This window comes from Mobula hypostoma, chromosome 12, assembly GCF_963921235.1.
Source record: "Mobula hypostoma chromosome 12, sMobHyp1.1, whole genome shotgun sequence".
NCBI lineage: Eukaryota > Metazoa > Chordata > Chondrichthyes > Myliobatiformes > Myliobatidae > Mobula > Mobula hypostoma.
In genome coordinates, this window is record NC_086108.1 from 60796445 (window position 1) to 60824318 (window position 27874).

At 42.0% G+C, this 27874-nt stretch overlaps 1 protein-coding gene across 1 annotated transcript in view; it reads right to left on the minus strand.

The window, feature by feature from the left end:
* Positions 1-26605, minus strand: part of scp2a (sterol carrier protein 2a) — a 99377-nt gene extending 72772 nt beyond the window's left edge. The window contains exons 1-6 of the mRNA XM_063064239.1: positions 26527-26605; positions 23554-23602; positions 21636-21707; positions 19339-19470; positions 13678-13742; positions 3191-3317 (exon numbers count right to left, since the gene is read on the minus strand). Of these exons, the coding sequence (XP_062920309.1) occupies positions 3191-3317; positions 13678-13742; positions 19339-19470; positions 21636-21707; positions 23554-23602; positions 26527-26598 (517 nt within the window). The 5' untranslated portion in view covers positions 26599-26605. The remainder of the gene's footprint in view (positions 1-3190; positions 3318-13677; positions 13743-19338; positions 19471-21635; positions 21708-23553; positions 23603-26526) is intronic.
* Between the last annotated feature and the right edge of the window lie 1269 nt (positions 26606-27874).

The window sequence follows — 27874 nt, forward strand, 5'->3', positions numbered from 1 at the left end:
TAATGCAGGCAAATGTGAGGTGTTGCGGTTTGCAAGGTCCAACACAGGTAGGTCTGCCACAGAGAACGGTAGAGCACTGAGGACAGCGGTGGAATAAAGCGGTCTGGGAATGCAGGTCCATAATTCATTGAAAGCGGCATCACAGGTAAATACAGTCAAAAAGAAAGTTTTTGACACATTATCTTTTGTAAATCAAAGTACTGAGTACTGGAGATGGGATGTTATGTTGATTTTGTACAACACATTGGTGAGGCCTAACTTGGAGTATTGTGTGCAGTCTTGGTCATCTACCTACTAGAAAGACGTAAATAAGATAAAAAGAGTACAGCAAAAATTTGCTGGAACTAGAGGACCCGAGTTATAAGGAAAGATTGAATATGTTACGACTTTATTCCCTAGAACATAGAAGATTGAGGGGAGATTTGATAGAGATGTACAAAATTATGAGGGGTATACAAAAGGTAAACACACACGATTGTCACTTGGCAGCCCCCTCAGCATTCCTTCTTTTCAGCCACAGCCAGTGACTATTCATTTTGGCAGCATTAGCAAGTGCTTTGATTGCCTTCCCATGGGCCTGCCCTCTGACCCCTACGTCCCTCAGCAGCCTTACGGTGGAACTGGCTACAAAGCCCCTGCACCCCACCTCAACTGGATGCACTTTTACTTGCAGCCTTGCTCCTCTGCTTCAACTGCAAGGTTGGCATATCGCAGCCTTTTCCGTTTGCAAGCCTCATCCACAGCATCCTCCCGGGGACCGTCAGCTCAATGATAAAGTCATAGTCATACTTTATTGATCCCGGGGGAAATTGGTTTTCGTTACAGTTGCTCCATAAATAATAAATAGTAATAGAACCATAAATAGTTAAATAGTAATATGTAAATTATGCCAGTAAATTATGAAATAAGCCAGGACCAGCCTATTGGCTCAGGGTGTCTGACCCTCCAAGAGAGGAGTTGTAAAGTTTGATGGCCACAGGCAGGAATGACTTCCTATGACGCTCTGTGCTGCATCTCGGTGGAATGAGTCTCTGGCTGAATGTACTCCTGTGCCCACCCAGTACATTATGTAGTGGATGGGAGACATTGACCAAGATGGCATGCAACTTAGACAGCATCTTCTTTCCAGACACCACCGTGAGAGAGTCCAGTTCCATCCCCACAACATCACTGGCCTTACAAATAAGTTTGTTGATTCTGTTGGCGACTGCTACCCTCAGCCTGCTGCCCCAGCACACAACAGCAAACATGATAGCACTGGCCACCACAGACTCGTAGAACATCCTCAGCATCGTCCGGCAGATGTTAAAGGACCTCAGTCTCCTCAGGAAATAGAGACGGCTCTGACCCTTCTTGTAGACAGCCTCAGTGTTCTTTGACCAGTCCAGTATATTGTCAATTTGTATCCCCAGGTATTTGTAATCCTCCACCATGTCCATCCTGACCCCCTGGATGGAAACAGGGGTCACCGGTACCTTAGCTCTCCTCAGGTCTACCACCAGCTCCTTAGTCTTTTTCACATTAAGCTGCAGATAATTCTGCTCACACCACGTGACAAAGTTTCCTACCGCCGACGCGCCGGCAGGAGTTGGAGCAAAGGACCAGGTCAGGCCGCAGGTTGGTCGTTGCAAATTCAGATGGGAAGGTAAGTTTCTGGCCTAAATCAACATGCAATTCCCAGTCCCTGGCTGCACTCAGTGGGCATGAGTCATGAGGCAAGGGGTGAGCCCCCGGTTTCTCTCCTTCCCGGATGAAGGATTGTAGTTGTGGGACCATTGTCTGGGCATTGAGAGGCCTGGCACTGGTGGTTACTCTCTTACATTCAAGTTCAGCTGCCAAACACCTCAGCACTTGGTTGTTGTCACCAGGTGTACCTGCCTTGTAATAGGCTGCTCTTGCAACTAACCAAGATGTGCTTGAGGGATGCCGGAACTGCGCACAGAGGACAGGCTGGATCTTCTCCCAGCCAAAGAGTTAGGTTTGTAGGAGAGGGCAGGACATCATATGTTGCTCTGATGATGAAGCTCAATCTGTCTGACTCTACGCTCCACAGCTCACTCTATGTAATTTTCCTCCTCTCAACACCCTCCCACCTCATCCAGCAGCCTTGTTTGGCCTGGGATATTGCTTTGGCACATCTGGCTGCTGCTTCTTGGTGGCGCACCTCCTCCACCACCAGGTGCCGGCGTTCAGTTGTAGTAGCCTTTTGCCAGCTAGGTTCCATCGCTCCAAGGCCAAAGCCTCCTCTGCCCTGTTGGACATAGCCCACTATGTCCCAGTGTCGGAGGGCGGCATCTGTGTCCAGCACTGCTGTGGCTGGGGTCCATTTCTTCCCTGTTGCTGGAGCAGGAGCAGCGCCTCTTACAATTGGGTATCGAGATTTTTTTGAGTGTCATTTTCAGCCTTGCTTTGGCACATTTGTATTCCTCCACCAGGCTAGAAATTGGCAGAGATAGGGCTCCGTTCCCGTAAAGTCCTATACTGCTAAGGCATCTTGGTAACCCAAGCCATTTCCTCACATGTGAGTTCACCAGCCTCTCCAACCGATTTGCATGAGACATAGTGACCTCATAGATGGTAATTGGCCACATAAGTCGGGGCAGCAGTCCAAACTGAAAGCACCAAAGCTTCAACCTCCCTGGGAGAGCCATGTTTTTGATTAGCTTGAGGCCACTGATTGTATCCTGCCTTAGTTGTTCCACCTGCTCTGTGTCTCTGAGGTCTGTGTTGTACCAACATCCGAGGCTTTTGATGGGCTTCTCCAACACAGTTGGTATTGGCTCAGCGTTGATACAAAACCTTATGTCGGTGAGCCGGCCTTGGACAATTGAGATACTGCGAGACTTACTGGGTTTGATCCCCATTCGTGCCCATTTGACATTTCCCTGGAGTTTATCCAGCAGGCGTCTGGTGCATGCTTTTGTTGTTATCGTGGTCATGTCATCCATATTCACCCATTCTTCAAGCGTTTCCCTCCGACCAGTCATTGTGATGCTCGGATAATGAGCTCCACTGCCATGGTAACTGTTGTTAATCGACAACATAATTCTGCCTGAACTGAAATCATCCTCTTTCAGCTAACTGCAGTGTTTAACCAATTTTATAACTGAATTGTTAAAAATAGATTATTAATCAGCAAATTTAACTGCTTTTAAACTAATTCTGATGTTAAGTGTGCAGGTATAGTTACCATATTTCTCCATATGCTCTTTGCCAGCACTTCCAAATAATTGTGGTGTTACTGGAGCAGCAGATATCCCATACTTATTGTTCAGCACTTCGCAGTGTTTATCCATGGGATTGGTCCTGTCTAGGAACTGAAATACAAATGGCATGTAGTCAGATTCCATACACAACACAGTATAATTTATCAGAGAAAATTTACTTGTGTTCACAAATTGGAATTGAATTGAATTGACTTTATTACTTACATCCTTCATATACATGAGGAGTAAAAATCTTAATATTATGTCTCCATCTAAATGTGCAACGTGCAATTTCTAGTAATTTATACTAAATGGTATCTACAACAGGACAGTCAATACAACATAGAAATACAATTGCATCAGCATGAATTAATCAGTCTGATGGATTAGTGGAAGAAGCTGTCCCAGAACCTGTTGGTCCTGGCTTTTATGCTGTGGTACCGTTTCCCAGATGGTAGCAGCTGGAACAGTTTGTGGTTGGGGTGACTTGGGTCCCCAATTATCGTTCGGGCCCTTTTTACACTCCTGTCTTTGTAAATGTCCTGAATAGTGGGAAGTTCACATTGACAGATGCACTGGACTATCCGCATCACTCTCTGCAGAGACCTGCGATCGAGGGAAGTACAGTTCCCATACCAGGCAGTGATGCAGCCAGTCAGGATGCTCTCAATTGTGCCCCTGTAGGAAGTTTTTAGGATCTGGGGACCCATACCAAACTTCTTCAACTGTCTGAGGTGAAAGAGGTACTATTGTGCTTTTTTAACCACACAGCCGGTATGTACAGACCACGTAAGATCCTCGGTGATGTGTATGCCGAGGAACTTAAAGCTGTTCACCCTCTTAAGCCCAGGTCCATTGATGTTAATAGTGGTTAGCCTGTCTCCATTCCTCCTGTAGTCCACAACCAGTGCCTTCGTTATTGCGACATTGAGGAAGAGGTTGTGTTCTTGACACCACTGTGTCAGGGTGCTGACTTCTTCTCTGTAGGCTGCCTCATTATTATTTAAGATTAGGCCAATCAGTGTAGTATCATCAGCAAATTTAATTAGCAGATTGGAGTTGGGTGGCGACACAGTCATGGGTATACAGAGAGGGGCCTTAGGACACAGCCCTGAAGGGCACCTGTGTTGAGAGTCAGAGGGGCAAAGGTGCAGAGAGACAGGATGGAAAGCAGGAGAGCAAAACTGAAGCAACACAGACAAAATGCTGGAGGAACTCAGCAGGCCAAGCAGCATCTATGGAAAAAAAAAACAAAATTGAGATGTGTTTAAATATTATTTGAGTAGAGAGCAGATTAGGAACGTTTCAACCAGAAGCAAACTAATTTAATGAAGCAATAGAGCTTTACATAGGTATCAAAAATGGGGGAGGGGGGAACTAAAATTAGGTTTATACAGACAACAGGCAAAGTTTAAACTAATACTGTATAAGTACAGATGGAGATGTTTCAGTTAGAAAGGAAAGAATTGCAACATTCTTAAAAAAAAATAAAGAGAAGAAGTTGTACAGATGATAAAATCCAGAACAACACACAAAATGCTACAGGAACTCAGCAGGTCAGGCAGCATCTATGGAAATGAAAAAAACAACATTTCAGGCAGACACCCTTTTTAATAGATACTTTAACTCTGTACTTAGCTAGTGCTGGTAAGGCAAGATTACCAGAGAGTTACAGGGAAATGTGGGGTAACTGACACTAGTATTGAAAAAAATATTACGCCATCAATGAACTTAAAAGTGTCAATTTGTCTGCTTTGAATGCTTTACATGCAGGAATACTAGGGAAACATACCCCAGAAACATCAGAAAAAAATGAAATGTATTATTTCCAAATTACACCAAAAGAACTCACAATGATGAATGTTACATTCCCATTTCATAAAAAAGGTGCTGGTGTAAGTCCGTTAACAATGGCCATTAACTCTGCCTAGTGGCAAGAGATCACAATTTTAAAAAATAGTCTTCCCATACTTCAGAAATTTGGGTTAATTGGTGCAATCAAGGAACTCATCTATAACTAATTTGCATCATATTACCTTTCAAGAAATTAGCAAAAAAAATGGAATATAGTAAGCATGGTACAAATGGACTTTCAAATGTTTAATGAAAGATAGCATCAGAGATATATTGGTAAAATCAAGACACGTGGCAGGTTGAATTAGTGGAAGATTAATGGTAGAAAGCAAAGTGTACGATTAAATTAAAATTTCTCATTTTGTTAGTGTGTAGCCCATTGCACGCAATACGGATGTCCAAATATAAGTCACTGCCTTGCCATAGATCTATATGATGTACACATGGGGATGCTGGCATTGTGTCACAGCCTGGCAGAGATACCAGGGGCACTGAACTCCAAGAAACTCCAGCAAATCAGAGAAAAACTTCTCTCCAAAAAACAAAAGAGATTCTGCAGACAGTGGAAATCCAGAGCAACACACACAAAATGCTGGAGGAACTCAGCAAGTCAAGAGGCATCTATGGACGGGAATAAATCGTCCATGTTTTTGGACCATAACCCTTCATATCAGCACTGTACAGGACGGAGGCAGAAGTCAGTAAAAGGTGTAAGCTAGCAGGTTATGGGTGAGACCAAATGAGGGAGAAAGTGGGTATGTGGGGGAGGGGAGAATGAATACGAAGCTGGAAGGTGATAGGTGGAAGGGGTAAAGGGCTGAAGAAGAAGGAATCTAATAGGAGAGGACAACAGACAATTGAAAAAAGAGGGAGGGGAACCATGAGGTGGTGATGGGCAGATGAGAAGGGGTGAGAGGGTAACTAGAATGGGGAATGGATAAAGAGAAAAGGACAGAGGGGGAAGAAGTTACCAGAAGTTGGAGAAATCGATGTTCATGCCATCAGGCTGAAGACTCCCCAGAAGGAATCTGAGGTGTTTGCCCCCTCCAACCTGAGTTTCCCTCAGCATGGCAGTAGACACATCAAACTGAGAACTGGAAGTTGAATAGCAATGGATAGCCACCAGGAAATATTGTCTTTTGTGACAGACTGAGAAAAGTCCTCAACAAAATGTCAGGTCTCACTGATGGAGAGCAGGCATCACCAGGAGCATCAGGTGCAATAGCTGACCCTAACAGACTTGCAGATGAAGGGTTGCCTCATTTGGAAGGACTGTTTGGAGCCCCAAATAGTGGTGAGGGAGGAGGTGTAGAGGCAGCGTATCACCTGTCACACTTGCAGGTTTAAGTGCCAAGTGGAAGGTTAGTGGGGGAGGTACGGGTGGACAAGGGAGTGAGGTATGGAAATAGAGAGTGGGAGAGTGGAGGGAAAGATGTGCTTAGTGAGAAGATCCTGTTGGAGATGGTGGAAACTAGGGAGAATGATGTGCTGGATAAAGAGATTCCAGGGATGGTAGATAAGGACAAGGGGAACTCTATCCCTGTTATGACGGCAGGACGGAGTGAGGGCAGATGTACGGGAAGTGGCTGAGATCGAGTGAGGGCAGCATTGGTAGTGGTAGAAGGGAAACCCCATTTATTTAATTTTTTTAAAAAAAGGACACTATCCTCTCATATTCTACCCATCTTCTTTAGGCCTTTACCTCTTCCACCTCCCAGCTCTTGGCTCACCCCACATACCTCTCACCTGGTATCACCTGTCACCTTGTACTCTAACCCTAACCCTCCCCACACCTTCTTATTCTGACTTTTGCCTCCTTTTTTTCCCCAATCCCGATGAAGGGTTACAGCCTGAAACGTCAACTGTTTATTCCCCTCAACAGATGCTGCCTGACCTGCTGAGTTCCTCCAGCATTTTGTGTATGTTACCCTTCTCTCTTAAAAGTTGTCTCAGTGTTCAATGCTTTAATGTTTTTCTATTGGTAAACAAATCCCTACAATTTAATGCGTATAAGTAGAAAATGGGCTAGAATGCCCAGATGTATTTTTTAATATATTGCCCTGAATATTGCTGGAGACTATATTTTCTCCAACATAACAATTGTTGACTGGAACAGTGAGGGAAATACAAGGCCTCTGGCAACATTCTTCAGGCTGCTCCAAAAGGTGAAAGATTTTATATTCAACATATTCATTCCCACAAGAACATTTTGATATACCAATAGACTCAATGTTAGCTAAAACATTAAAGCAACAAACAAGAATACAAATGTGGACAATCTGCAGAGTTTATCATTTTGCATGTTTTTCCTATGAGTGCGTATTATACCAACAATTAAAAAAGGAAAACTACTGTGGATGATGGAAATCTAAAATGAAAAGATGCTGGAAATGTTCAGTAAGTTAGAAGCATTTATGGAGAGGCCAATAAACAAAGATAAAATTTTGTATTAATGATCTTTTGTTAGAATTTCCAATTGTGGATATTTAACGTCAAATCGTTTTGCATGAAAAATATAGTTTATCTCCTATTTTATCTCCCAGTTATTTCCAATCTCTTGTCATTAAAAGGTCATTGACCTGAGACATCAGCTGTTTTCTCACTTCATGTTCAGTGCCTATCCTGCCAGCAGTTTCTGTTTTTTTTTTATTCTATTTCATTGAAACGTGGTTGTCATATTGCAGACCTTCATTTTGCCAATTTATGATTTTGCCAGGAATACGAACTAAAAAAGAATTATTTACTGTTAAATCTGCTGGAAATTTTCTGACAATAGATACTTGATCATTTGTTAATTGAAGAGATCGTCAAGTGAAAGGAACAAAAACCATTGATGAATTACTGTTTTCACTACAAAATGAGTTGTTACAGTCTAACATGCACATTTTAATTAACACCTAGAGGAAAAAAAAACTTGTGCCCAAATTAATTTCCAGAACAACTATCTTGTTGAGTGCTGAAAACAACTGATTTCCAGCCTTATTATATTAGCAAAGAATGTTAATTTCCATTAATTCAGAATTTTAAACTGCAATTGTTAACATCTTCACTGCACTAAATAAATAAATAACAGTAAAACAAAGCACACAGGGTGAGAGAAGTAGTATTATATCTGAAAAAGCCATACAAAAGGAAAATTGTATTAGAATCCAAAACAGAAACTGGAAACGTTTAGCAGATCAGGCAGCTTTTTTGGAAAGAGAAACGATTATTTCCACAGTTGCTGCCAAAATCTTGAGATTATTGTTTGATTCCTTCACTAGTTTTGTGATTTACTCACCTTTAGCTACATGTAATAAATTATTCCATTATCAGGACATGCAATAATTTATTACACATAACTAAAGGTGAATAAATCACAAAATTAGTGATTTGTGAAGGAAGTATATTTAAAACTGGAGCAGGAGCTGAATGACCTGCGGATCATTCGGGAGAATGAGGAGATTATAGATAGTAGCTACAGGGAGGTAGTTACGCCAAAGGAGCGGAGGACAGGAAATCGGGTTACTGTCAGACGAGGGAAGAGGAAAGGGCAAGCAGAGCAGGGTTCCCCTGTGGCCATTCCCCTCAACAACAAGTATACCGCATTGGATACTGTTGGGGGGGATGACTTACCTGGGACAAGCTGCAGTAGCCGGATCTCTGGCACTGAGTCTGGCTCTGCAGTGCAGAAGGGAGGGGGGAAAAGAGGAGAGCAGTAGTGATAGGGGATTCGATAGTTAGAGGTGCAGATAGGAGGTTCTGTGGTCGTGACAGAGAATCCGGGATGGTTTGTTGCCTCCCGGGTGCCAGGGTCAAGGATGTCTCTGATCGATTGCATGACATTCTGAAGTGGGAGGGTGATCAGCCAGATCGGTACCAATGACATAGCAAGGAAGAGTGAGGAGGTCCTGGAGAGTGAGTATAGAGAGCTTGGTAGGAAGTTGAAAAGCAGGACCTCAAGGGTGGTATTCTCAGGATTGCTACCTGTGCTAGGTGTCAATGAGGGTAGGAATAGGATGCTCTGGAGGATGAACAAGTGGCTGAGGAACTGGTGTAGGGGGCAGGGTTTCAGATTTCAGGATCATTGGGACCTCTTCTGGGGCAGGTGGGACCTGTACAAGAGAGACGGGTTACACTTGAACTACAGGGGGACCAATATCATTTCAGGGAGGTTTGTTAGTGCTGTTGGGGAGGCTTTAAACTAGATTTGCAGGGGGATGGGAACCAGATTACCAGAGCTGACAGTATGGCTGGGGTGAAAATAAATGATGTTAAGAGTTCAAGCAAATCCGCTGATAGAAAGGTTGAGAATGGCGGTAAAAATCTTCTGAGGTGTATATATTTCAATGCTAGGAGTATTGCGGGGAAGGCGGATGAGTTGACGGCGTGGATTGACACATGGAATTATGACGTTATAGCAATTAGTGAGACTTGGCTACAGGAGGGGCAGGACTGGCAGCTTAATATTCCAGGGTTCCGATGTTTCAGATGTAATCGAGGCAGAGGAATGAAAGGTGGGGGAGTAACATTGCTTGTTAGGGAAAATATTACAGCAGTGCTCAGGCAGGACAGATCAGAGGGCTTGTCTACTGAGTCCTTATGGGCGGAGCTGAGAAACAGGAAAAGTATGGCCACATTAGTGGGATTGTATTACAGACCACCCAATAGTCAACGAGACTTGGAAGAGCAAATCTGCAGAGAGATATCAGGCAACTGCAGGAAACATAAAGTTGTGGTGGTAGGGGATTTTAACTTTCCATACATTGATTGGGACTCCCATACTGTTAGGGGTCTAGATGGTTTAGAGTTTGTAAAATGTGTTCAGGAAAGTTTTCTAAATCAATATATAGAGGGACCAACTAGAGGGGATGCAATATTGGATCTCCTGTTAGGAAACGAGTTAGGACAAGTGACGGAAGTCTGTGTGGGGGAGCACTTTGGTTCCAGTGATCATAACACCATTAGTTTCAATTTGATCATGGACAAGGATAGATCTGGTCCTAGGGTTGAGGTTCTGAACTGGAAGAAGGCCAAATTTGAAGAAATGAGAAAGGATCTAAAAAGCGTAGATTGGGACAGGTTGTTCTCTGGCAAAGATGTGATCGGTAGGTGGGAAGCGTTCAAAAGGGAAATTTTGAGAGTGCAGAGTTTGTATGTTCCTGTCAGGATTAAAGGCAAATTGAATAGGAATAAGGAACCTTGGTTCTCAAGGGATATTGCAACTCTGTTAAAGAAGAAGAAGGAGTTGTATGAAATTGTACAGGAAACAGGGAGTAAATCAGGTGCTTGAGGAGTATAAGAAGTGCAAGAAAATACTTAAGAAAGTAATCAGGAGGGCTAAAAGAAGACATGAGGTTGCCTTGGCAGTCAAAGTGAAGGATAATCCAAAGAGCTTTTACAGGTACATTAAGAGCAAAAGGATTGTAAGGGATAAAATTGGTCCTCTTGAAGATCAGAGTGGTCGGCTATGTGCGGAACCAAAGGAAATGGGGGAGATCTTAAATAGGTTTTTTGCTTCTGTATTTACTAAGGAAACTGGCATGAAGTCTATGGAATTGACGGAATCAAGTAGTGAGATCATGGAAACTGTACAGATTGAAAAGGAGGAGGTGCTTGCTGTCTTGAGGAAAATTAAAGTGGATAAATCCCCGGGACCTGACAGGGTGTTCCCTCGGACCTTGAAGGAGACTAGTGTTGAAATTGCGGGGTCCCTGGCAGAAATATTTAAAATGTCGCTGTCTACGGGTGAGGTGCCGGAGGATTGGAGAGTGGCTCATGTTGTTCCATTGTTTAAAAAAGGATCGAAAAGTAATCCGGGAAATTATAGGCCGGTGAGTTTAATGTCGGTAGTAGGTAAGTTATTGGAGGGAGTACTAAGAGACAGAATCTACAAGCATTTGGATAGACAGGGACTTATTAGGGAGAGTCAACATGGCTTTGTGCGTGGTAGGTCATGTTTAACCAATCTACTGGAGTTTATCGAGAAGGTTACCAGGAAAGTGGATGAAGGGAAGGCAGTGGATATTGTCTACATGGATTTCAGTAAGGCCTTTGACAAGGTCCCGCATGGGAGGTTAGTTAGGAAAATTCAGTCACTAGGTATACATGGAGAGGTGGTAAATTGGATTAGACATTGGTTCAATGGAAGAAGTGAAAGAGTGGTGGCAGAGAATTGCTTCTCTGAGTGGAGGCCTGTGACTAGTGGTGTGCACACAGGGATCAGTGCTGGGTCCATTGTTACTTGTCATCTATATCAATGATCTGGATGATAATGTGGTAAATTGGATCAGCAAATTTGCTGATGATAAAAAGATTGGGGGTGTGGTGGACAGTGAGGAGGGTTTTCAGAGCCTGCAGAGGGACTTGGACCAGCTGGAAAAATGGGCTGAAAAATGGCAGATGGAGTTTAATACAGACAAGTATGAGGTATTGCACGTTGGAAGGACGAACCAGGGTAGAACATACAGGGTTAATGGTAAGGCACTGAGCAGTGCAGTAGAACAGAGGGATCTGGGAATACAGATACAAAATTCCCTAAAAGTGGCGTCACAAGTAGATAGGGTCGTAAAGAGAGCTTTTGGTACATTGGCCTTTATTAACCAAAGTATTGAGTATAAGAGCTGGAATGTTATGATGAGGTTGTATAAGGCATTGGTGAGGCCGAATCTGGAGTATTGTGTTCAGTTTTGGTCACCAAATTACAGGAAGGATATAAATAAGGTTGAAAGAGTGCAGAGAAGGTTTACAAGGATGTTGCCAGGACTTGAGAAACTCAGTTACAGAGAAAGGTTGAATAGGTTAGGACTTTATTCCCTGGAGCGTAGAAGAATGAGGGGAGATTTGAAAGAAGTATATAAAATTATGATGGGTATAGATAGATTGAATGCAAGCAGGCTTTTTCCACTGAAGCAAGGGGAGAAAAAAACCAGAGGACATGGGTTAAGGGTGAGGGGGGAAAAGTTTAAAGGGAACATTAGGGGGGGCTTCTTCGCACAGAGAGTGGTGGGAGCATGGAATGAGCTGCCAGATGAGGTGGTAAATGCGGGTTCTTTTTTAACATTTAAGAATAAATTGGACAGATACATGAATGGGAGGTGTATGGAGGGATATGGTCCGTGTGCAGGTCAGTGGGACTAGGCAGAAAATGGTTCGGCACAGCCAAGAAGGGCCAAAAGGCCTGTTTCTGTGCTGTAGTTTCTATGGTTTCTATGGTTAAAAGTTAGAAAGATACAAATGCAGGCAAAATGGAAATATCTCTATAGAAAACTATATCTCGTGTCCCTTTTGCCAATCACCTGTCCAGCTCTTGGCTCCATCCCTCCCCCTCCTGTCTTCTCCTATCATTTTGGATCTCCCCCTCCACCTCCAACTTTCATATCTCTTACTCACTCTTCCTTCAGTTAGTCCTGACGAAGGGTCTCGGCCTGAAACGTCGACTGCACCTCTTCCTAGAGATGCTGCCTGGCCTGCTGCGTTCACCAGCAACTTTGATGTGTGTTATCTGCAACAAGTGATGTGCCTGTGTGCCTTTGCAGAAATTCAAAATGCAGAAATGCAGAGATGCAAAGGGACTACAGAGTCCTTGTGCAGGATACCCTAAAGGTTAACCTCCAGGTTGAGTCAGTTGTGAAGAAGGCAAATGCAATTTTGGCATTTATTTCTAGAGGTATAGAATATAAAAGCGGGGAGGTGATGTTGAAGCTCTATAAGGCACTCGTAAGACCACACCTGGAATACTGTGTGCAGTTTTGGGCTCCTTATTTTAGAAAAGATATACTGACATTGGAGAGGGTTCAGAGGTGATTCTCGAGAATGATTCCAGGAATGAAAGGGTTACTGTATGAGGAACATCTGGCAGCTCTTGGGCTGTATTCTGTGGAGTTCAGGAGAATGAGGGTGAATCTCATAGAAACAAACCAAATGTTAAAAGACCTGAACAGACTAGATATGGCAAAGTTATTTCCCATGGTCAGGGAGTCTAGGACAAGACGGCACAACTTCAGGATTAAAGGACATCCATTTAGAACAGAGATGCAGAGAAATTACTTTAGTCAGAGGGTGGTAAATCTGTGGAATTTGTTACCATGAGCAGCTGTGGATGCCAAGTCATTGGGTGTATTTAAGGCAGAGGTAGATAAGTTCTTGATTAGCCAGGGCATCAAAGGGTATGGGTTGAAAGCAGGGGAGTGGGGATGACTGGAAGAATTAGATCAGCCCATGATTGAATGGCACAGCAGACTCAATGGGCCAAATGGCCTACTCCTGCTCCTATATCTTATGGTCTTATGGATCTGTGATGCAACTGCAAGTTTTACATTGCACTTTGTGCATACGTATACTTGTGCATATGACAATGATGTGACTTTGACTCTATAATGTTTTCTCCCTAAAACATGTCTTCATACAAGGAAGGAAAATCGCTGGAGACAAAGTAGGAAGGAATATTAAACGGGAAAAATAAAACAAATTACTTCTATTTTTATTTCAGATTTCCAGCATCTGCAATTTTTTTTAAATTTTCAGTAAATTGTTATGGATTATATTGATGCAGAGTACAAAAAAATCTGAACTTACAGAAGTACAAGTTTAAGACATGTCAAATTTTGTTTCAAACTCACAAAAAATTCTTCTCTACCTTTGCAGTAAGAGATCCTCTTTCCATTTTTTCAAATCCCAAAGCAAGGATACAATCAGCCAGTCCTTAAAACATCGGAGAAGTATATTATATTCTTATAATGTTCGTGTGAATAGAAATCAGTTATTAGAATTATCCATGAAGTTAGCCACAGATTATCCATTACTTCGATTTCAATTATACTCAACAATGATATTTTATCCTAAAACATTTGGTCCATCATGTTCAAATCTATCTCTATCTGTACTTGAGTACCCTACCAGTCATTTACTGGAAAATCTGACCTCCGCCACCATTACAGACAGCTGGTATGTAATAAAAGATCTTGATAACCCTGTCCACAAATTGTGCAAGTCGAACTCAGACAGGAAAGTGCAATTTAGCAGTAATTTACTGTAACAAGATGTTTCAAAGTACTTCAGAGGAACATTAATCTAAATGAACATGACTAATGTAACCAGGTATCACAGCAGCTGACACTGAACTTGTTGGTTTAAGGATTCTTCTGTACAAATAAGGAGAGACATGGAAGCTTTAGGGAGGGAATTCCTTGGATTAGAGTTTTTGTAACGGAATCCCTGGTCATTTAAGGATCAGTGATTTTAAAGTACGGCACAACTAATAGAGCCAAGGCTTCACAAATCCAGCAACCCTAGTTCAATCCTGACCTCTGCGTGTACAGAATTTACATAATCTCTGAACCAAAACCAAATTTATTATCATTGCCTTTGTTACGTACCCCGAAACTGGGTTGCCAAACCAGCAGAAATGGATCACTCAGTTGGAGTCTAGAGTACTAGAACTAAGAAAGTCTTATTAAAGAAACAAGCAACACAGTAATCGAAAGGATAATAACTGCAACAGTTCAGTGATGATAAACACACATGTGCACAGAATTAAGATAACAGCATCAATCAAGCTCTATCGTTGTCTAGGGGTAAATGACCAAATTTCAAAATGACTCAAAGTTCAGTTCGCAGTAATCGTTGCCATGGCGATGGACAACGTGGGGGAAGAGACAGAGAGAATAGGAACAACTGATCATTCAGAACACTGCTTCACTCACAGACCAGCGAGATGGCTCACAAACAGCTTTTGGGCGGGTCCTTGGTGATGTCACCTGAGGTCACCGACTGTGACCCCTCCTCCAGATGCGGTCGATCCTCTGCAGTGAACCCGGCACCCAGGCAAGGGCGGACACACACCGGGTTCCCGCTGATCGTACCTTTCCACCCTTGTCGTTGTCTGATACTTCTCACCCATTCGCGAGAGGCGCACCGCTTCCAGGGTCTCGTTACCTCGGGTGGCGTGTGTCCCTGTCTTAGCGAACCTGTCCCTTTTTATCCCCCTGCTGGGGTATCGCCTGTCCATCACTTCAAACAGTTCAGGGTTCAAAGGGGGGAGCCGCTCCAGACAGCTCTCTCTCCCACATCCCTTCATTACACATCTCCAGACGCTGCTCCATTGTTCCTTATCTCTCCTTCCCCTGAGGGCAGGTGGCAGACCAACTGCTGATGCCACTGATGCTAGCCCAGGCCAGCAAACATCTTAATTTTATGTGTATTCTCGTAACACCTTATATGACATGAAATTTGTTGTCTTGCAGCAGTGGTACAGTGCAAAGGCATAAAATTACTACAAAATAAGCAAATAGTGCAAAACAAAAAGGAAGGGCCTTCCTGCGATTATAAGGGTTTCCTCTGGGTGTTCTGGTTTCTTCCCAAGTCCCAAGAAATGTGCAGGCTGATAGTTTAAATGGTCATTGTAAGTTGCCCAGAATGTGTAGGTGAGTGGTAAAATCTGAGGGATGGACAGAGGTGATAACCATATGGAGAGAATAAAATGTCAATTTCCTTGCTGTATGTGACTCTGAAATCTTAGATATTCAAGGCTGTAGTGGGAGGAGTTCAGAAATCTGAGAGACAGGGGTTTAAATGAGATTATCAAAGTGGAACAGCAAGCAAAAGGAGATTTAAGAACTAACTTACAAATTCTGAAACTGAGACACTGCCATTCCAGGAAGCCCAGGTGTGACGATAGAGACTGCAAACAAGGACAGACTGATGATACAGCAACATTGCAGTCAATGGGATGAGTCGCAATGTAAAAGGGACAAAATTGAAAAGGGTGATGAATACAGGACTGAAGGTGTTACATTTGAATGCACACAGTATATGGAATAAGGTAGATGAACTTGTAGCACAATTACAAATTGGTATGTATATATGAATGGCACGTACAGTGATGCTAGAAGGTTTGTGAACACTGTAGAATTTTCTCTCTTTCTACATAAATGACCTAAAATATGATCAGATCTTCATGCAAGTCCTAAAACTAGATAAAGAGAACCCAATTAAATAAATAACACAAAAAACATTACATTCGTTCATTTACTTATTGAGAAATATAATCCAATACTACATGTATTTGTTGGAAAAAGTATGTGAACTTTTGCTTTCAGTAACTGGTGTGACACCCTTGTACAGCAATAACTTCAACCAAACATTTCTGGTAACTGTTGATCAGTCCTGCACATCAGCTTGGAGGAATTTTAGGCCATTCCTCCTTATAAAACTGCTTCATCTCTGGGATGTTGGTGGGCTTCTTTGCATCAACTGCTTGCTTCAGGTCTTCCCATATTTCTACAGGATTAATGTCAAGACTTTAACTTGGCCATTCCAAAACATGAATTTTCTTCTTTTTAAACCATTCTGTTGTGATTTACTCTCATCTTTCAGATCATTGTCTTGTTGTATTATCAAACTTTTATCAAGCTTCAGGTAAAAGATTGCTACCCTGACATTCTCCTGTAAAATGTCCTGACACAATTTTGAATTCATTGTTCCTTCAGCAATTACAAGCTGTTCAGATCCTGAGGCAGTAAAGCAATGGCAAACTATGGTGCTCCTTCCACCATGCTTCACAGTTGGGATAAGGTTTGGGTGTTGGTGTGCAGTGCTCTTTTTCCTTCAAACATAGCAATGTGCATTTCTGCCAAAAAGCTCAAGCTCTGTCTCATCTGTCCACAGAACATTGTCCCTGAAATATTGCAGAACATCCAGATGGGCTTTTGCAAACTTGAGATGGGCAGCAATGTTTTTGTTTTGGACAGCAGTGGTTTCCTCTGTGATGTCCTTCAATGAACACCATTCTTCTTCAGTGTTTTTCTTATAGTGGACACATGAACAGAGACTTTAGCAAATTCTAGTGATTTCTGCAGGTCTTTTGCTGTTACCCTTGTGTTCTTTTTCAACTCCTTCTGCATTGCACATGGTGCTCTTGGTGTGATCTTTGCAGGATGCCCACTCCTAGGGAGTTCTTTTATTTGTAGACAATTTCTCTTAATGTGGACTGATGAACACTCAGGTCTTTAGAAATGCTTTTCTCGCCTTTTCCAACTTCATGCGTCTCTACAATTCTTCTTCTAAGGTCCTCTGAAAGTTGTTTTGATCAAGGTATGGTGAACATAAACAGATATTTTTTATTTGAGAAGAGCCAGCTCTGTTAGTAACCTGACTTTTGTGTGTCTTTTTATATATATATATATATATATATATATATATATATATATATATATATATATACACACACACATACATACATATATATATATAGCAGAAAACCTCTACAACCCACACCTCCAATCTCATCTCATTGATTGAAACACCTGATGCAGAACAGTTTTTGTAGAAGGCATTACCCCAGAGGTTCACATACTTTTCCAACAAACACATGCAATACTGGATCATTTTTCTCAATAAATAAATGAACAAGTATGATGTTTTTGTGTTACTTATTTAATTGGGTTCTCTTTATCTAGTTTTAAGACTTGCGTGAAGATCTGACCAAATTTTAGGTCATACTTATGCAGAAATAGAGAAAATTCTACAGGGTTTATAAACTTTCTAGCACCACTGTATTATGTATGGGCATTAAAGAATCGTGGCTGAAATATTATAGCTGGCAGCTTAATGTCCAAGAGTACACATTGTTTCATAAGGACAGGCAGGTAGGCAGAGGAGTGGGGTGGCTCTGTTGGTAAAGAAATTAAATCAATCATTAGAAAGAGGTAACATAGTATCAGAAGGTGTAGAAGCCTTGTGGATTGTGTTAAGAAACTGCAGGGTAGTAAAAAGGCCCCGATGGGATTTATATACAGACTTCTGAACAGTAGCAAAGATGTGGTCTACAAATTACACAGGGAGATAACAAAAGCATGTCAAAAGGGCAATGTTATGATAGTCAAGGGGGGATTTCAATATGCAGGTAGATTGGGAAAAACAAGTTGATTGAAAATCAGGCTGAATCCCAAGAGGGGAAATTTCTAGAATGCCTACAAGATGGCTGTTTAGAGTAGCTCATGGTTGAGCCCACTGGGGGGTGAGCCTTTCTGGATTGAGTGTTGTGCAATTAACTGGAATTGATTAGAGAGCCTAAGGTAAAGGAACCCCTAACGGCCAGTGATCATAATATTATAGAATTCACCCTGCAATTTGAAAAGGAGAAGCTAAATTCAGATGTATCAGTATTACAGCAGAATAAAGAGAATTAGAGGCATGAGAGAGGAACTGGCCAAAATTGATTGGAAGGGAACACTAGCAAGGATGACAGCAGAGCAGTAATGGCTGGAGTTTCTGAGAGCAATTTGGAAGGCACAGGATAGATCCATCCCAAAGAAGTATTCTAAAGGCAAGATGACAGAACTGTGGCTAACAAGAGAAGCCAAAGCCATCACAAAAGCTAAAGAGAGGGCATATAATAGTGAGAAGCTACAAGATTGAGAAGCTTTTAAAAACCATCAGAAGACAACTAAATATATCATAAAGAAGGAAAATATTGAATATGAAGGTAAGCTAGCCAATAATATTAAAGAGGTTACCAAAAGTTTCTTTACACATATAAAATGTATAAGAGAGGCAAGAGTAGACATCAGACCACTGGAAAATTATGCTGGAGAGGTGGTGATGGGGGCCAAGGTATTTTCTTCACCACAGGCAGTTCCTAAGCATCAGGGCTATTTTGTAGATTCTCAAGTTATTGATAAGACTGAATGAGAAACCCAAACGGAGAAGATAGTTGGTTGGTTTGTGAAGGGCATTCTGTCCACTACTTATGCACGATCCAGGTGCATGGCCTGGACATCCTTTGATGCACCTCACAGCCAAAGTTTCCAGGTAAAGGAGCCAATCTTCAGAACAACCTGACAACACTCCAGAGTCATAGCCACCCAAACTTGAGTCGACAAGCTGCTATACTCAGACATCTACCAACAGTAGTGATCCTGCAGTACGATATGCTTCTGAGACCAAGGCTACCTAGAGCAGACAGCCAAAGCGGTCTTCACTAAATTCTTGAAATTCATTTCAAGAATAAGCAAACAATGGTCAGCATCCTCTCCCTGGCCAGTAACCTCAGCATTGAGGTCCAGGTCACTACTATCTAAAAGTAGCTAGGATGCAATCTGTATCAAGATAACTACATTAATTTTTATGATTCTTATTAGATCATAAAATTAATGAGCATATGGGGGGGAGGATACTAAAATATCTGGCACATTTTTCTCTTTATTATCTTATTTTTAATTAACTTACTTCTAATTTAGTTTACTCCAACTCAAAGGCTTTGCTACTTGTATTTAATTCTAAAGCTGTGATAACTTACCTCCTTGTATCAGCTGTCTGGCCATGAACAGAGCTGTAGAACCAGTCGAGCAGTTGTTGTTAACATTAATGATAGGAATTCCAGTCATTCCCAAACTGTGGTAGATTGCACGCTGGCCACAAGTTGAGTCACCTTCATAAGAAGGACAACATAAAATCATTACTCCTAGTTCTGAACCTAGCTGCATCCACAAAAGACTGTACCCAAAGCTAAAAATAAATGCTACAAGAAAGAAACAGCAGAACCAGAAGATGATCACTTAGCCTCTGGAACACACGCCATCATTCAAATAGATCAGATGATCCTGTGTTTCATCCACTCTGCCACCTTCTTCCCATATCTTTTAGCAGCTCAAATATTAATGATCCTAGCCTTGGAATAGACTAAGCACCCAGCCTTCAGGGATCTCTGAGGATTTACATTCTCTGCTTTAATTAGCAAGAAGATTGATTCACTATCGTGTCCAAGGCTGCCCTGTAAAGATTTGTGCCAATATTGTTTTATCTTGCTCCTCAGCCTTACCCCAGAGATAGTAAGTGCACCTAGCAAGCCTCCACTGACCTTGGTCAATGAGTGACATCTTTTATGCTAAATTTAATTTTAATTAATTCACATCAGTTTAACTGTTTTAAAATCATTTACATTTCGAACGCATTCATATGTAGGCGGCATGGTAGTGCAACAGGTTAGCATTATGCATTACAGCACCAGTGATCAGAGGTCAATGCCCAACAATGGCTGTAAGGAGTTTGTAAATTCTTCCCATGACTGTGCGGGTTTCCTCCACATTCCAAAGATATATGGGTTATGGGTGAGTTGTGGGCAGGCTATATTGGCGCCAAAAGCATGACAACACTTGCATGCTGCCCTCAGCACACGCTGGTATTGTGGTCTTTGATATGGAGCTTAGGAGGTTAATGGCATCTAATGGCCACTCCTTTGCTTGCATCTTCAGAAACAGCTCTATTTCCATCTTTAATATCTCGATCTTTCCCTTTCAGGGTTCTTTTGAAGATCCTGACCTGGAGTTACACGCTGACTACGGTTCTTTGCGGGAATAGGACCTGCTATCGGGGTTCTTTAACTGGCCGTTGTTCAGCACGCCAAAGGATTGGATTCAAAAGTCTAGGGTCTCGGGGCTCTGGAGACGGGCAGATTGAGGGTCAGTGTCACGAAAGGAGACCCGTGTGTCGTCGGGGGAGTTGGGATATCTGTGACTGTGCACCTGGAGACCCAGGATCTTTGAGATCTTCAGGCACAGAGCTCGAGAACAGCGACGTGGCAGAGTATTAACATGGTAAAGCAGCGAGTTTGATATGTCTCCCCGCTCGCTGGGAAAGTGGAGACACTTCTTTCTCCCTTATTAGGGAGAGAGAGAGAGAGCCTGTGGTATGTCGAATACTAGGTGAAACACGAAGTCTTTGGGATAGCCGCAAGTCTGTGTCTTTGCTGTTGCTTTGCTCACGTTTGAGCGCTCAGTGGCGGGTGCCGATGCTTTTTTTTTGCCAGTGGGGGGACGGGTGCTCGTTGCTCGCTGCCATTTATGTGCGGGAGGAAGGAGCTGGGGGAGACTTTGGGGTTCTAACATTTGACTGTCATTCATTCTTTGGGGCACTTCTCTGTTTTTGTGGATGGTTGCAAAGAAAAAGCATTTCACGATGTATATTGTATACATTTCTCTGACATTAAATTGTACCTTTGAACCTTTGAAATAAGGCATTTCGCTATATGTTTTGATGAAAATGTGAAAAATAAAGATAATCTTTAAAGATCCAGTTTTTGCTTATTTGGGGTTTGATAGTAGACTGTCAGCAGGGCCTCAGATTGCCCTTTCCAAGGCTGATTTGCCACTCATGGTCCACTCCACCTTGTGGAACAGCTGCAGTAAGACCACTGGGAGCTGTATGGCTACAAAAGACGTGGACAGTCACGGCAGGAATAACCATGAGGTACTGGCCAGGTCAAATACAATCCAGCCTAGGGTTATGAATACTTCACAGGCTTAATTTGGATTTTATTTACAATATTTCACAGCACTATGGCCTATTGCATTTAAATATTTTTGAATAGTTTAGCCACAGCTGCAGTGTTTAAGACATGCCAGAAATTTTGCATTTAACTAAAGCCACAGACATTGCATCATAGACAAAGGACGTTTGACAGTGTGGGAGCAGTTCTGAGGAATGCCACAATTGTCATGGTGGCTTTCAACACAAATGTCTCTTTGTGGAAAGAATTATCATATTGATAAGCTATAGGACTATCAAAGTAATTGATCCTAGGTAAGTATCCCTTACCATACACATAACCCACACAAGCTTGTTCCACAGCAGAATATGCAATGCCTGCATCAGCCAGCGCCTTCTCCGCTACAAGGGGAAGCAAATAACAAATTATATTTTCTCATCTATAGAATTTATTTATCAAATTCAGGATAATGCCACCAATTCATTTGATGTGGTAATTAAGAAAGTAGTAAATAAGTAAATAACGAAATGGTTAAGCTCAGTCTTGCCAATGCAGAGAACAAATAGTTTTGCACAGCATCTGTCTGTAACAGCCATTCTGAGCTTGTGGTCGCACGTCATTTCAACTTCCTCTCCCATTCCCACACTGATCGGTTCTTGGGCTTCTCTACTACAACAGTAAGGCCAAACACAAACTAGAAGAACAACATCTCATATTCTGATTGGGCAGTTTGTAACAAAGGTATGAAAAATGAATCTTCTAATTTTAGGTAACCCATACCCGTGTTCCTATCCCACTCCCACCAGTCCATTCATACTTTCTCTCTTTTCTCCACCTTTTCCATCCCTCTTCCTTTCTCTACCTGACTCTACCTGCCTATTTCCCTTTTGCTGGATCCATCTACCCCATCATCAGCTTGTTTCTGTCCCACCTTTTCCTTGCACTCCTAGAGAATGGCCATCCTTTCTTAGCCCACTACCCACTCCCCCCGCCCCAACCACTCCACAGTCCTGAAGCAGGGTCTTAACACAGAAACTCATTACAGTGGATTCTGGTTAACTGGGTCATCAGTTAATCATGGCAGCTGCTAATTTGGGACAACTCTTAAAGTATAAAAACTAATCGAGAAAGTTGCCAGGATACCCTTCATGTATTTGGGACACAATGCAATTTAATTGGGACAGGAAACTGTTGCCAAAGTTTCTAACCATCATCAGTCGCATGCATTACGTGGCTGTTAGACACTACACCATGCTTCAAGAGAACAGCTTTTAAATAACACCAGTTGTATGTTTTTGTGTTCAAAAAACAGTGATTTTTGTCACTGCTAGTTGGTGAGAAATAAGCAGTAAGACAATTCAGAACTGGTTTGCTCACTGCAATTTCAAGCACTCACGTTTGAGGATGCCAGAAAGAGCCGGGAATGAAACTGAAATGATTTCACTACTTCAACAAGTTAGGAACTCGAAAGAATCTTAAGGTATCAACAATTATCTGAACGTTACAATGAAAATGAAGATTTGGAGGATGCAATCATTGACAGCATTGTATGAAGGCAGTCCATTACTGCACAAGATGTCTGCTGATTTTGTTCATTTACAGTCAAAAGACCACAATGCAGATGAATTCCTCTGTCTCTAAATATTAGGAACTAACAGGTTTATAATACTATAGTAGTATTGGTAGTGTTCTAATTTGTCCTTTATTTCATTTAAGTACATAATTACCATGAAACTTCAGCTAATTTGGGCAGATGCTTAATTGAGCCAAAATGTACTGGTCCCGATGTGTCCCAATTAACCAGAATCCACTGAACAGCCTCCACAGATGCTACTTGGACTGTTGAGTTCTTCCAACAGTTTGATTTTTGTTCTGGTTGTGAGAAAGCTCTGGTTTCTCTTTAATATGAATAAACTGCGAAACGTAACTGATTGCTACAGGACTTTACATTGTTCTATTCATAAATTCACACAGTTCGACCTGGCTTCGGATTACTCCATGCTACGGGCTAACCACTTGACATTAACTGTATATCAAACAACCTTAAAACCTCAGAATGTTCTTTGGGACCAACTCCAAATATCTCACTTCTTGAACATACTTTGTTCACCGTCAATTTTAACATTAAGAGACAAATACAATATCATGGTATTAAAGCATCCTGATAGTCAGTGAGTTCTTCTATTTAAAATGTCCAACTTCTCATTACGAATAATCAAAAAAAAATTGCCAAAATGATTCCCCTACCTGCTTCTTTTGCCATGTCAGGATAGTCTAGGTCCCCAGGCTTTTCAAACTAGAGGGGGGAAAAAAATCACATTCCCTCATTTATTGACAATAACTGTTAACTGCATCTTACTTGAAAAGCTTTGGGAGAAATTCAATACTAATGACAAATTCATAATATAACAAATGACCCTTCAAATTTGGAAAATTGAATAGATAAGTCATACAACTATATTTCTAAAGAGGATTTGGATATACTGGGGTGCTTGTGCTTACTGACAGCAATTTATTCTGTAACAGGGTGGTGATTTGAGGAGGGGGAAGGGTATTGAATCACAACTGAATGAAGACCCAGTGACATGGATCCATGGTACTGTAACCAATGCTACTGTCCTACATCATGGGGCAATGGGAAAAGGACCGTGAAACGCCTTCCCCTATGAGTCAGAAGCGGATAAATCAGCAATGATTTCATACCCACTATCCAGCAACATTTAAATGATTCATCAAGGAGCCCAAGAAAACCTGAAGACAATGGTCAGGCTGTCGGATAACATGCAGGAAAATGTACCCCCCATCACCAAAACAAATGTGAGGAGTGCAGTAGGTTTGTTTTTGACACTAAATTCGAGACAATCCAGTTAGCTGACTCCTCAGGCTGTTTTCAGAGAGCAGAGCTGCTGGACAAAGTACACTTGGCTCCTGCAAAGAGTTTTTGTTTGGTTTCTCTGTTATCCCACTCTTGGCCTCTCCAAGAGCTTGTTGCCAAAACCCCCAGATCCGCTAAACTATAAGTGATGTTGATATAACACAACTTCCAAACCTATCATCCTCAACACTCTAAAAGAAAGAAACTCTTGACCTCTTGTTCTTAACAAAGCACCAACATTGCCACAATAATATACACACAATCGTGCAGGGACTTAGGACACAAGGGAGCACATATGAGAGGAATAAACTGTCAAGGTTTCAGGCTGAGACCCTTCATCGGGACTGGAAAGAAAGGTGGCAGAAGCCAGAATAAGAAGGTGGGGGAAAATCACGTTGCCATCTTGTACTACTCCTTCCCGTCTCCCACATTCTTATTCTGGCTTCTGCCCCCTTCCTTTCTAGCTCCAATGAAGGGTCACAGCCTGAAACATCGACTGTTTATTCCTCTCCATAGATGAGGATGAGTTCTTCCAACATTTTATGTGCATTGCTCTGGATTTTCAGCATCTGTAAAATCTCTTGTATTTATAACTTATCCACAATGCACTTCCCTTTCCAAACCCTCAAAATGTACAGCAGCCTCTCAAATACATTTTCATCCTTCCAAGAACTGGTGCAATCTTTCTAATTACATTAACAAACTCGTGGAAGTACTGAAACACACTCATCAAAAATCCTAATCCATTGTGACAGTGGTATCCCTTTCACACTTTGAATACAGTTCAGTGTTTTTTGCTTGATGAATTGGTGTAGACAGATTATTTTGAGGAAAGAATAGATAGACTGGGCTTCAATATGCTGGCGTTTATAAGAGCAGAGGGATGGGGACTGGAATGAAATATAAGATCTTCACAAGTTTTGACAGGAGTGGATGCTCTCTTTAGTGGGAAAATGTAGAAATACCACTGTTTTTAAGATATGATTTTAGGAGTATTTCTCCACCATCTTTTAACTATATCAGCAAGGATTAAATCTGCTCTTGAACGTTGTTTTACAAAATGATTGATGCTGTTTTCAATTTCTTGCCAGGTGGCAAATCGCACCCTGCGGAATGTAGTCATCTGCATCAAAGACCATCACATTGTGGGGAACCTCCAAGGTGCTCCGACCACCAGGAACTGATTGTTCCCTGTTTTTGATAAGCTCTCCTCCACGTTTGGCTCTCAGCAGGGAGGGTCTTTGGGACACACATAATCAAATGTTGGATCTCCTTTGCCCCTTTCCCCTCATTATCTGTTCCTTATGTCACAAGTTCTTTGTGGATCTCAGCATTCAAGTAGCAGTTGATCATTTTATTTTTCCTCAAGACATCATGGTGTTTTCAGTCCAAGAATACTTTGCTCACAATTAATTAGTTTCTTTATACCCTGCTCTCTCTCATTACATGAATCTCAATACTTAGTGATAAAAAGCCTCTCTTCCTGGGTATTATTTATGGTTTATTCAGGGCATGTCAGCTACTAGACACACTTAGCTGGGAACCACCAAGTTGCCTGTGAGGTGACACCTATGTAGAGATTCTTGTGAAGGGCTTTTGAACCCTTCAGTATTGGCCTGGTATGATCCAAGGGGCAATTCCCCTCCATAACATAGAGAAACCTCAACTAGATTAGACCCAACCATTCAGTGCTCAGCCAAGTTGATAAAATTTGCCCTCCCAAATCAGCAAATCCTAGTCATATGTTTGAAGCACTATGTGGTAACTGCAAACATGATGTTCTTTCAAAAGTTAAAACACCATATAGTCAGTTTAGAACTGTCAACAAGATCTGACTCAACTACAATCTGTAAAATGTAATAGAGAAAAGCACACCAACTAAAAAGGAAAAGAAACACAATATCTAGTAATATCAAAAGCTCCACCTTTCACACTTCTATAATATAACCCGTCCCCGCCTCCAGAATACGGTAAGAATGAGCAGCGTTGTTGAAGTTCGGGGAGGTCGGATAGAATTCGTCAAACACTGACTGAACCACAGTCGTGCCCCACAGAAGCATATGCTAGTGTATGCTGCACTCTCTGCTTCTTTCGGTCGTCATCTTACAAGGATAAACGGGAGCGTTTGGCCCTTGCGGATGTGCCAATGCATTTGCTCATTCTCCAGGAGAGCCCTGTTGGCCGGCTATGTGACAAGCTAACCCATATAAAGCTCGTTTAAAGAGCCACCCAAAGTCTTCTGTCCGGGACATGAGCCAGAGAGGCATCGGTCTCTTTACTGTAGATAACACCGCTGTAAAGCACCCGTGCGCAAACTTTGCCCTTTTTTTCTGTCACATATATACCTTGGTCATTCCCACTCCCACAACAAACGCTCGTCTCTTGACGGCTGCCATGTTTTCTGTCAGAAACACCATCTTTAACCCGGAACAAACGTCACTTCTAATTTCACCGCCCCTTAAAGCTGCACAACGCGCGAAAAAAAACCTGTAACAAAATACATCTTGTCGCCAAATGTACAGCACCGGAGTCTAAATGTTAATTGTTTTATTTTTGATTTAGATCGGATTTATTCTCCATTTTAATTTTTAGTTGTGCAACAATAATTGCGAAATGCAAGTGTTGGTTTACGTAAGAAATAGGAACAGCAGTGGACCATCTGGCCGTTCAACAATGTCATAGCTGATCTGGCCAGGGACCAATCTCCGCCCACTTGCCTTTTCCTTTTCCACTTGCCCCTAATTCCCCAGATATGCAAGAATCCATCTAACTGTGTCTATATTAAATGAGGTAGCTTCCCTGGACAGAGAATTCCACAGATTCACTAATCTCTCAAAAAAGCAGTTTCTCCTCACCGCCATCCTAAATCTATTCCCAAACATCTGGAGGCTGTGTCCCCTAGTTCTATTCTCAGTGACCAATAGAAACAACTTTCATGCCTCTATCTTATTTATCCTTTTCACAATTTTATATGTTCCGCTAAGATCCCATCTTATTCTTCTGAATTCTAGTGAGTGACTCAATCTCTCGCCATAGGCTAATTCCCTCATCTCCGGAATCAACCTGGTGAACCTCTTCTGCACTACCTCCAAAGCCAATGTATTCTTCCTCAAGTATGGAGCCCAGAACCGCATGCAGTACTCCAGATGCAGCCTCACCGGTACCCTGTGCAGTTACAGCAAAAGCCCTTGCTCTTAAATTCAATCCTTCCAGCAATGAAGACTAACATTCCATATGCTTTCTTGATTATGCACCTACAAACCAACCTTTTGTGATTCATGCACTAGCATTCCCAAGTCCATCTACACAATGGCATGCTGCAATCTTTCACCATTTAATTAATAATCTGATTTTCTATTTTCTCTTGGAAAGTGGATGAGCTCACATTTACCAAAGTCATGCTCCTTTTGCCAGACCCGTGTCCATTTGCTTAACCTATCTATATCTCTGCATCCTCTGATTTTCCACTCAATTAAATGTCATCAACATGTGATATGCTACACTCAGTCCTTTTTCCAAATCGTTAATCTATATTGTGAACAGGGCTTCTTCTTCTTCTTTGTTGTTTTATGGCGGTTGGCAACCAGTTTTTCAGTGCATTACCGCCACCTGCTAGACTTGTGGTGTTCCAACCAAATATGTCCCGGAGTCCTCTACTTTAGACAATCTAGTTCAGCCTGCTGTTCTCTATTA